At 50.1% G+C, this 11,945-nt stretch overlaps 1 protein-coding gene across 1 annotated transcript in view; it reads right to left on the minus strand.

Moving 5' to 3' along the window:
* The window catches only part of CCNYL1 (cyclin Y like 1), a 35,852-nt gene extending 27,808 nt beyond the window's left edge, over nt 1-8,044 (minus strand). The window contains exon 1 of the mRNA XM_069860895.1: nt 7,661-8,044. Within this exon, the coding sequence (XP_069716996.1) occupies nt 7,661-7,886 (226 nt within the window). The 5' untranslated portion in view covers nt 7,887-8,044. The remainder of the gene's footprint in view (nt 1-7,660) is intronic.
* Between the last annotated feature and the right edge of the window lie 3,901 nt (nt 8,045-11,945).

Genomic DNA, 11,945 nt, shown 5'->3' on the forward strand with positions numbered 1-11,945 from the left:
GCTTTTATGAAAATTAACATCAAGTTTTATGCCATTTCAGGCACAAGCTTAAACACAATCACTTTCTATGGTGTCTTTGTGGATTCTCAGCTTACCTGCATTTTGTTCTATAAAATAACTATGCGCATAACAAAACATGTCCAACAGTGTTACAAAAAAACCTTTTTTTTAGTGTTTGAAAGACACTGGCATTCAACAGCTGAGTCTGACTGACACGTTTGATGACAAGCCAGTGTAACTTTTCACACTGGAAAAGAAAAAAAACCTGTGTTTGATTACTGCAATGACTCAAGACCCTTTCAGAACTCCAAACAGAAGCAAAGCTGTGCTACAAACACAGCTCAAACAAACACTGCAGAACGCTACCTGGCTGACAGCAGGGTTTTTGTGTAAGCTGTTGAAGTATCCCTGATATGTGCATCACCTGCAAGTACGACTTTCAGTTTTATTAATCTAGCTTTGTTGTACATTTAAATAAATAGCACCAAGCTTTTTAAGCCAGTTGCATCTTTGTTTGTCCCTTCAAGTGCAAGCATTTAGAATTTTCCTCCAAAATCATGATTCTTCTAGTGACTGAAATAAAAGGGCAGATTCAAACTGTATCAGTATTAAAGAAAAACTGAATAGATTTAGAAATCTCAAGATTAGCTTGTTGGCAAGGATCTCCAGATCCAAGGTCTGGGTTCTTAATGCTTAGTAGCGTTTTCCTCCTGCCTCCACAGTAACTTCTTACATCTTCCTATATGTAGAAGAAATACTGTCAGAAATCTTAATTTAATGTGTAATGTGAACTTGGGAGGAGTAGGTTTCTGTGTTTTGTTGGCTTGTGCAAGAGTTCATTCCCCTGTTAGTCAGCTTTTCAGTATGACCTCACCACGCTGATCGCACTTGAGAGAACAGATACTTCTAGCCACAAAACTTCTGCTGCTCTACAACATCTACCCTGACAGCCAGGAGGGAGAAGAGCAAACCTCCAAAAGAAAGCCAGAAGAGGAGAGGACTCTAGAGATAAGTTACATGAAGAAAATAGTAAAAAAAAAAACAAAACTAAAGACATAAATTAATTCAGTTTCCTTAATTCCATAAATTTAAGCAAAATCCTCAGGTTAGCTACATACTTCATAGAATAGAATCACAGAATCATTTAGGTTAGAGATGACCTGTAAGAATCTAGCACTGCCAAGTGTCATTAAACCATGTCCCTAAGCACCACATCTACACATCTTTTAAATACCTCCAGGGATGGTGACTCAACCACCTCCCTGGGCAGCCTGTTCCCATGTTTGACAATTTCCTTTCAATATTTCCCATTTTATGAAAAACAGCTGTTAGACTGGAAGCCTGAAGAAGCACTCACCAAGCCAAACCAACTGAGTTCCCCTCCATATATGCTTATGTTCCGTACCAACTATTCTTAAAGACCTAAAGTTTACATAAACTTGCTCCCTCCAGAATTCTCTAATATTTGGTCGAATGAGAAAAGGATAGAAGATTCCTTAGCTGTCAGCAGTACTCAAGCATAAGAACGGAAATACAGATACCATACTATGACAATAATTTCTGTTCCCAGTTCCCTAATTTGTAGATCAATGTCATCATTGTTCCTGATCAACTTATTGATTCAGTCATTTCTACTACAGGCACTTTACAGATCATTTTGTAAAGGCTATGACATTAGGTCTCTTAAGCCAACAACATGGAAGGTGTTTCAGGCTTGTAGAGAGTAAATTCTTTCACATTTTTCAAGGTCATATACCCCCTGTAACTGCTACAAATACCTTTGTAATTAATTCCTAGTCATTTATAGGGAACAGATATTAAGAATTCTGGGGAAAGAAGAGTGAGCATAAGTTAGACAAAAAACTCAGTGAATATAAGGATAAAAGGAGAGGGAACATCAGAACAGGGAGCAGAGCATCAGCTGGTTTTCACCTCTACCATCAAATTTGTCTAACTACACAATGGTATCCATCAGCCTCTGCATCTACAGATCTTCAAATAGCAAGGCACAAAACCCAACAAGAGACGGTTAAGCCCCTCCTGTGCCAAAAGCTGACTCCTTGCAAGGTGTTCTTATTTTTTTTTCAACTTAACTTACTAACATTTTAACCAGGATTTAAAAAATAAAAAGGAAAAGAACCCCACCCACACGCTTGAAGTAAGCTGACATTTATATAAGAGAGAAACAAATGAACAGTATTTAAACCTTCTGCAAGAAGGTTTACAGACAAGCTGTTGGTGAAATCAGATCACAGACAATCAATCTAGTCAAGTATTTGTTCATCTCCAACACTGTGCGACAACTGCAGCACACCGGCAACTCGAAGCTTGCCCCTTTCGGCACGGCACAGCCTCTGGAGAGCCAGGGGGCTGCTGAAAAATGAAAAGTAAGCTCACAGGTGCATGAAGCGTTATTCTAGGCACTAGTCTGAGCCTGTTCAGGTCAGTCTCACTTCATTCACTACTAGCTCTCTTTTTCCCAAGTCCTCTTCCATTTGTTTCCCCATCTAATCTCTGTGTGACGGACACACCCCACTCAGCACCATCTCCTGATGCTGTCCCCTGTAACCCCTGATTGCCTCACCCCTTGCCATTCTCCACCCTCCAGTTCTTCAGGTGAAGGTACCAGGTCATTTTGTCCCACCAGCTCAGTAGCTCAACAATCTTTCCCTCAGCTCTTGTGAATCAGGCAAACTTCTCAAAACTGCTGAGCTCAGTAAACAGCAGTGGTGGAAGGAGATAACATGTTCAAGTACAACTGAGAAACGCCTGCCAAGCGAGGCCTTGTTCTAGTTTTATCCAAAGACATGAAATCCAAGAATTTATGAAAAATTAGATCTTTGTCTAAACATAAGGACCTGGTGAGAAAGTATCAGCCAGAAGAATTTCTCCCTCAAATAACCAGAAAAAAAATGATATGAAAAAAGAAGCCCAAAATAAAGATGGGCAGCCACTCATTGGGGAAAAACAAGCCCAAGCAAACAAAAAAATCCAAAAAACAGTAATTGGGAAAGCCAAATTAAGATCAAAGTGCAGCTATTTCCAAAACTCGAGAGGAAAGCCTTTTGGGTCAATTCAGACTGCTTTGGATTGTTCTCTGCACACTGAAAGAAGGCACACTTAATGCTCAGCAGAGGAGTCAACCGGTACCTTTAGGGTCATTTTAGCTTTTGCTATTTAACATCAACAGTAGGCATGAACCTATTTGGAAGAAACTCCTGTTTTCAAAGTTATGTTTCTTCCCATTTACTTAATATTACTTAGCTTAGTGTATCAAACCACAAATGCATGCTTATTTCCCACTCCAAAAAAGCGTATACTGAACAGGTTATGGCTCAGGATCTCAAGAAAGCTAAAATTCATTTAAACCAGCTCTGTGTAGTGGATCTAACAATTCCATCCCACTTGAATTGACTTTTATTGAAACATTACGCTTCTGGTTTCACAGTGTGTTTTTTCTCCATCCCACTTACTACTCCTTTTCTTGTCTTACATAAAAACCACTTTATAATCTCCTCATTTTAAGAAAGTAAGATTTTTCTTCTTTAATTCTGATCCAATGTATACGACCCAAGTGGTACCGACTGGAAAGTAGTGCCTGTGCAATACCATGCTGGACAAGCTACAGAATAATCCTCATTTAAGACCACAGACCTGTGAGGACCATGTTGTACTTGCTACAAAATGGCAAGACAAAACAATACAAAACCGAAGTCTGAAGCTCAGCAGGTAACTTCTGCATTTCCAATACAAACAAAACGTTAAATATCAGCAAAACAAGTGCAAAAGCGTTAACACAGACTTAAGAACAACAAACATTAGGTTAGAAATTAGGTTAGAAATTAGAAACATTAGGTTAGAAATTTAAGGAATGAAGCATCTCCATCACACTGCTTTACGATATATTTAGCTGTGTACTTAGAAACTCCTAGAACTGAGCAGTGTGGAACGAAAATAGCTAAGACGATCTTGACTTTTTTTCCCTGTAGCTCCCTTTCCCCTCTGCCAAAGCATTCAAGAAGAGGCGAGGTTCCCAGCCTTCTGTTACTGATAAAATTAGCATCTCAGCTAACCTATGAAATTATATATCACAGAATTATAGAAATAATATTTATCCCTCAAATGAAAGTGCCGGACACCTTACCACCACAGCAACAAACTAAAACTCTGTAGTAGCCAACAGCACAGAAACACATAGGCTGCTTGCATGGTTCGGGTACGCTGGCAGCTTTTATATCCTAGCGTTAAGAGAGATAAGCATAGTTATCTGCTACAACCAAGTGCTGCGTTTACAGATTTATTATTTTCATAGAAGGTCTTAAATGAAACAGATAGCAGTTATCACTTAAAATTTCGTGGTAATGCCTGTTCCATGTCAGACTCGACAAATAATGCTTCGCTTTTTGAAGTTAACTGCTTCAATCCTCCCTAAATAGCACTTTCTAATGTTCAAAAACGAGCACAAGAAGTTTTACTTCTAATAATGACCATCCAGAACTGTGTTTTTGTAAAGATATCAAGCTCTCTGACACTTTTTGCAGCCCTATACAGTTATAGCTATCAGAAAACTGCAGACAAATAGCATCTACCGTTTGTAGCAGATTTACTTCTGGGGCCATGCAACAGGGAATCACACACCACTGTAAAAGTCATCTTTAAAATAATCTAAAACACATACTGCTTATGCAGATGCAAGGTTAGGATTACCTCCTGCCTCAAGACTAAAGTTACCATGGCAAAAGAGTAAAATTTGTGATAGACAGCTACTATCTTATTCCTGGATTTCGTATTCATGCCTGCAAAATAAAAACATTAAATACTTCCCTACTTCAAGACCAGTTCTGACATCTGGATGAATTCACAATTAATCCTAGTTAATTAGCACTGCTCACATGACCATGTACTAAAGATTCAAAAAAATACAACCCTTATTCCTGAACAGATTTATTTAGCTTAGGCATTTTTCCTTGGCTTACTAGAATCTTTAGAGAGTTTAGCTCCTCCTCCCTTAATGACTACAGGAGAGCACAGAGATTCCTGCAATATTGTCTCACAAAAATAAAGTTTTATTTCTCCTAGAAGGCAAATGTAATTTCTCCTACTGCTGTATCGCACAGCTGTCTCAAAGGAGATCCGAGGGGCTGACTGTTCCATCTCGTTCCTAGAACAGCTGCGCCATATGGTGCTGTGCAGAACCCTGCAAGTTTAATAATTCCATTTCTGAAGGTTTCCTCACACTCCCTTGCAGCCAGTTTCTCTCTGATAGCCAAAACGTTTTCCTTAAGCTCAAGACAAGTATGGAGGGCCAGTGACAATCGATATTATGTGCAGGAAAGATGTCACACAGGCTATCTTTTCTCAATGGAATATATTTCATAGAATCATAGAAGGGTTTGGGTTGGAAGGGGCCTTAAAGATCATCCAGTTCCACCTCTCCTGCCATGGGCAGGGACACCTCCCACCAGACCAGGCTGCCCAAGGCCCCATCCAGCCTGGTCTTGAACACCTCCAGGGATGGGGCAGCCACAGCTTCCCTGGGCAACCTGGGCCAGTGCTTCACCACTCTCAGAGTGAAGAAATTCCTCCTTATGTCTAGTCTAAATCTGCCCCTCTCCAGTTTATACCCACTGCCCCTCCTCCTATCACTACAAGCCTTTGCAAACAGTTCCTCAGCTTTCTGGCAGGCCCCTGGGAGGTCGCTGTAAGGTCTCCTCAGAGCCTTCTCTTCTCCAGGCTGAACAACCCCAACTCTCTCAGGCTTTCCTCGCATGGGAGCTGCTCCAGCCCTCGGATCGTCTTTGCAGCCTCCTCTGGACCTGAGGTGTGGTTATAATTACGAGAAGGAGTAGCAAAAGGCTTGTGAATTAAACCAAGTTTTGAATATCACAAGCCATTACGCTGCGCTATGCGCTCGTGGCACCACGTGAGCGCACGGAGAGACAGGAGCACCCCTAACCTGTTTCACGGTGTCTGGGAAACTTGCCGCAGCACAAACCTGCAAGCTCTTCCCAGGCACGGCTGGAGATGCATCAAAGAGCCACTCTGCGACACCAGGTGCACATGGAATAAATCCGAACAGCAAACACGTCCTTTCCTATGAGCTCAAGTGGGAACACGGGGCACTACCTGACAAGGAGCCCTGGTGCGAGGAGATCGAGGCTAACCCCGCACAACCGGGTTATAAATGACCGTGTCCAGCCGCAATGATGTCACACGCACACAATCTTTGTGATTCCCTCGGTCCCCAACACACCCTCTTCCTTCCTCCTGTTCCACAGAGGATGGAAACGTAGATCCGCGAAGCGCCCAAGCACCAGCTCCGCAGCGCAAGGGACAAGGGTGGCCACCGTGTCCCCTCCATCGGTGGCACCGGGAGCGCAGGGCGCTGCGGGTTGGGTGTGGGACAAAGGCGCTGCCAGTGTCCCCTGACCCGTGGGGACACAGATGCGGGGATGGAGGGAAGGTGGGGATGTGGGAGGTTTGGAGAAGGGGGGACGCAGAGATTTTGGGGATGCGGTGCCCTCCACTCGCCCTGTGGGGAGCACGGGGGAAAGGGGGGGATGTAGGGATTGGGGGAAACTCGGTGAATGTGGGGGGAATGTGGAGACGGAAGGAATGCGGGGGGATTGGGGAGGATGCCAGGGGGATTAGGGGGAACTCAGGGACACGGGGGGACTGGGGAGGATATGCAGGAATGGAGAAGGATGTGGGGAGATTGCAAAGGATGGGGGGACTGGGGGAAGGAAAATGAGGATTGGTGGGGAAAGGAAAAGCGGGGATGGGGGGGAAGGAAAAAGCAGAGATTCGGGGGGGGGGAGGGAAGGAAAAAGCCGGGATTCAGGGGAGGGGGAAGCGGGGATTCAGAGGGGCAGGAAAACGGGGATCGGAGGGGGCAGCAGGAAAACCGGGATCGGGGGGGGGGGGGGGCAGCAGGAAAACCGGGGGGGGCAGGAAAACGGGGATCGGGGGGGCAGCAGGAAAACGGGGGGGTAGGAAAATGGGGATTAGGAAAACAGGGATTCGGGGGGGGGGTCAAGAAAACGGGGACCGTGGGGGGCAGCAAAACGGGGATTCGGGGGGGGCAGGAAAACGGGGATTGGGGTGGGGGCAGGAAAACGGGGATTGGGATGGGGGCAGGAAAACGGGGATTCGGGGGGGCAGGAAAACGGGGATTCGAGGGGGGGCAGGAAAACGGGGATTCGGAGGGGCAGGAAAACGGGGATTCGGAGGGGCAGGAAAACGGGGATTCGGGGGGGGGCAGGAAAACGGGGATTCGGGGGGGGGCAGGAAAACGGGGATTCGGGGGGGGGGCAGGAAAACGGGGATTCGGGGGGGGGCAGGAAAACGGGGATTCGGGGGGGGGCAGGAAAACGGGGATTCGGGGGGGGGCAGGAAAACGGGGATTCGGGGGGGGCAGGAAAACGGGGATTCGGGGGGGGGGCAGGAAAACGGGGATTCAGGGGGACAGGAAAATGGGGATTGGGGGGAGAGGAAAGCGGGGATGCGGGGCTGGGAAGCGGAGGTTGAGGAAGATGCAGGGGGACGGGGAGTGCGGGTTTCGGGGAACGCGGAGCCCGGCGCCCTCCGTTCTACCCGCATGGGGAGGTCGGGGGGGAGCGGGGGGATGGCGGAGGCCGCGGGGGGATGCGGGGCCGCTCACCATCCGGGAGCTCCCGGTCGCTGATGTGCTGGAGGTGGGGTCCGCCGCCGCCGCCGGGATCCGAGTCCCCCGACTCGGCCTCCGCGGGTCCCGCGCCGCCTCCCGCCGCCGCCGCCTGGTAGGCGTCCCCCCAGTGGTCGGCCCCCGCCGCCGCCGCCCCGCCGCGGGCCCGGCCGAGCTTGGGGCTGGCGTCCGGGGACACGCAGCAGGTGACGGTGTTGCCCATGGAGCTCGAAGCTCCCCCGCCGGGCCCCAGCTACGCGGCTCCCGGGCTGGGGCGGAGCCGGGAGGGCGGGGCGGAGGGCGGGGCGGGGCTCAACTCCGCATCCCCGCCGCCTCCGCCCGCGCCGGGGCTCAGCTCCGCATCCCCGCGCCCCGCCCGCACACCGACACCGCCCCCCGCGGTTACCCCTCCCGGGACACCGCCCGCCCCCCCCGCCCCCAACCCAGCGCCGGGGGAGCGCCGGCCCCGCCCCGCCCCGCGTGACGCCGCTCGCCAATGGCCGCGGGGACCGTCACGCGCCCGCCGCGCCGCGCCCTTCCGGGACCGGCCGCGCCCTTCCTGAGCCCCGCGCGCGCGCGCAACGCCGGCCGCGGAGGAGGAGCCACGCCCTCTGCTGACGATCTCCTTCTCTTGACCACGCCCCCTCCACGGACGAACGGCTGCCCCCTGGATCGACCACGCCCCCTGCGGTCGGTCCCCTTCTCTTGGCCGCGCCCCCGTCTTGGCCACGCCCCCTCCGCTGAGGCTCTTTCATTGGCCACGCCCCTGAATTGGCCACGCCCCCTACTGAAGAGCTTTTCTTGGCCACGCCCCCTGGACAGACCACGCCCCTTGGACAGGCCACGCCCCCTCTGCTGTCGCTCTCCTTCTCTTGGCCACGCCCCCTTTGTCCCGCCCTCGCTCTCTGGGTGGCGGCCCACGTCGGGCTCCGGCATGAGAGCGTCGAGGGCACCCTGGCAATAAACTGGGAGGTGTCCCTGCCTGTGGCAGGGGGGGTGGAACAGGGTGAGCTTTAAGGTCCCTTCCAACCCAAAGCATTCGACAATTCGCTGTTTCTGTGGAAGTAATAACATCGTTTAAGGAACACAGGGCATAAATGCATTCATTCACTTGCCTGGCGGAGAAGGACCTGAGTGTGTTGGGTGGCAGTGGCTGAACATGAGCCAACAGTGGCCCGGGTGGCCAAGAAGGCCAATAGCACCTCGGCTTTTATCAGAAGCAGCACGACCAGCAGGACTGGGGAAGAGATTCTGCCCCCATACGCAGCATCAGTGAGGCCGCACCTCGAATTCTGTGTTCAGTTTTGGGTCCCTCACCACAAGAAGGACGTTGAGGGCCTGGAGCATGTCCAGAGAAGGGCAACGAAGCTGGTGAAGGGGCCGGAACACAAGTCTTACAAGAAGCGGCTGAGGGTTGTTTAGCCTGGAGAAAAGGAGGCTGAGGGGAGATCTTATGACTGTCTACAACTGCCTGAAAGGAGGTTGTAGTGAGGTGGATGTTGGCCTCTTCTCCCAGCTGACAGACAGTAGGACGAGAGGGAATAGCCTCAAGCTGCACCAGGGGAGGTTCAGAATGGACATTAGGAAAGATTTCTCCACCTAAAGGGTTCTCGGGCACTGGCAGAGGCTGCCCAGGGAGGTGGTGGGATCACCATCCCTGGAGGGATTTAGAAGACAGGTAGATGAAGTGCTTACAGATATAGTTTAGTAGTGGACAGGTACAGTTGGACTTAGTGATCTCAAAGGTCTTCTCCAACCTAGGGCTTCTATGATTCTGTCCCTCTTTGTAAGGGAGGACTTGGACACCGTTGAGATTGTTTGTGGCAATGAGGAGATTGAGTGCCTTTGGGTTAAAATCAGAGGAGCCCACCAGAAGGTAGATTTTGTGATGGGAGTCTGTTACAGACCACCCAGCCAAGGAGAAGCAGCTGACGAGCTCTTCTATAAACAGCTGGGGTTAATCTCTAGATCAATGCCTCTTGTTCTTGTGGGAGACTTCAATCTTCCTGATATCTGCTGGGAGTACAATAGAGCAGAAAGGAAGCAGTCTAGGAGGTTCCTGGAGTGCGTGGAAGACAACTTCCTTGCGCAGCTGGTGAATGAACCAACAAGGGAAGGTGCCCTCCTGGACCTGCTGTTTGTGAACAGAGAAGGCCTTGTGGGGGATGGGGCAGTAGGAGGACGCCTAGGACAAAGTGATCATGAGATGATAGGGTTTTCTGTTCTAGGTGAAGAGGGTGGTTAGCAGGACGCTAGCATTGAATTTCCAGAGGGCAGACTTCGAACTCTTCAGGAGGCTGGTTGGCGAAGTCTCATGGGAGACAGTACTCAAGGGCAAGGGAGCCCATGAGGGCTGGGAGCTCTTCAAAAAGGAAATCCTAGCAGCTCAGGAGAAAGCCATCCCCATGTTCCAGATAAAAAGCCGGCAGGGGAAAAAAACAGCTTGGTTGAACAGAGAGATCTTGAGTGATATCAAGAAGAAGAGAAATGTTTATGGGCTCTGGAAGAGGGGACAGGCCTCTTGGGAGGACTACAGGAGGGAAGTGAGATTGTGTGGAGAAAAAATCAGAAGGGCTAAGGCTCAACTAGAAATCAGATTGGCCAAGTCTGTGAAAGATAACAAAAAATCTTTCTATAAATATATAAATAATAAAAGGAGGACTAGGGAGACCATACAGTCCCTATTGGACGCAGAAGGAACAACAGTGACAGGGGATGAGGAAAAGGCTGAGGTACTTAATGCCTTCTTTGCCTCAGTCTTTAGTTGTAAGGAGGGTCGTTCCGTCTGTGTACAAACCCAGGAGCTAGAGGAGCATAATAAGGCTCCCATGATCCAAGAGGAGGTGGTCAGAGCCTTGCTAGCCCAACTAGACACCCACAAGTCTATGGGGCCGGATGGGATTCACCCAAGGGTATTGAAGGAGCTGGCGGATGTGCTGGCCAAACCCCTTTCCATCATTTTCCAACAGTCCTGGAAGACTGGGGAAGTCCCACTGGACTGGAGGCTGGCTGATGTGGTGCCCATCTACAAGAAGGGTCGCAGGGAGGACCCGGGAAACTACAGGCCTGTCAGTCTGACCTCAGTGCCAGGGAAAGTCATGGAGCAGGTGATCTTGAGTGCTATCATGAAGCACATGCAAGAGAACTGGGTGATCAGGCCCAGTCAACAGGGGTTCATGAAAGGCAGGTCTTGCCAGACTAACCTGATCGCCTTCTATGACAAAGTGACTCGGCTGCTGGATGAGGGAAAGGCTGTGGATGTATCTTCCTGGACTTCAGTAAAGCCTTTGACACAGTTTCTCACAGCATTCTGCTTCGGAAACTGTCACCTCTGGCCTGGACAGGCGCACACTGTCCTGGGTGGAAAACTGGTTGGATGGCCGGGCCCAGAGAGTGGTGGGAAATGGTGTGAAATCCAGCTGGAGGCCAGTGACAAGTGGGGTTCCCCAGGGCTCAGTGCTGGGTCCAGCCCTGTTCAATGTCTTTATCAATGACCTGGATGAAGGCATCGAGGGCACCCTTAGCAAGTTTGCAGATGACACTAAGCTGGGTGGAAGTGTGGATCTGCTGGAGGGTAGGGAGGCTCCAAAGGGATCTGAACAGGCTGGACTGCTGGGCAGAGTCCAATGGCATGAGGTTTAACAAGGCCAAATGCTGGGTCCTGCACTTGGGGCACAACAACCCTGTGCAGTGTTACAGACTAGGAGAAGTCTGTCTAGAAAACTGCCTGGAGGAGAAGGACCTGGGGGTGTTGGTTGACAGTGACTGAACATGAGCCAGCAGTGGCCCAGGTGGCCAAGAAGGCCAATGGCATCTTGGCTTGTATCAGAAACGGTGTGACCAGCAGGTCCAGGGAGGTTATTCTCCCTCTGTACTCGGCACTGGTGAGACCGCTCCTCGAATCCTGTGTTGAGTTCTGGGCCCCTCACCACAAGAAGGATGTTGAGGCTCTGGAGCGAGTCCAGGGAAGAGCAATGAAGCTGGTGAAGGGGCTGGAGAGCAGGCCTTATGAGGAACGGCTGAGAGAGCTGGGGTTGTTTAGCCTGGAGAAGAGGAGGCTGAGGGGAGACCTCATTGCTTTTTGTAACTACCTGAAAGGAGGTTGTAGAGAGGAGGGAGCTGGCCTCTTCTCCCAAGTGACAGGGGACAGGACAAGAGGGAATGGCCTCAAGCTCCGCCAGGGGAGATTTAGGCTGGACATTAGGAAAAAATTTTTCACAGCAAGGGTCATTGGGCACTGGCAGAGGCTGCGCAGGGAGGTGGTTGAGTCACCTTCCCTGGA

The sequence above is a fragment of the Phaenicophaeus curvirostris genome, chromosome 7, assembly GCF_032191515.1.
Source record: "Phaenicophaeus curvirostris isolate KB17595 chromosome 7, BPBGC_Pcur_1.0, whole genome shotgun sequence".
In the NCBI taxonomy this organism is placed as follows: domain Eukaryota; kingdom Metazoa; phylum Chordata; class Aves; order Cuculiformes; family Cuculidae; genus Phaenicophaeus; species Phaenicophaeus curvirostris.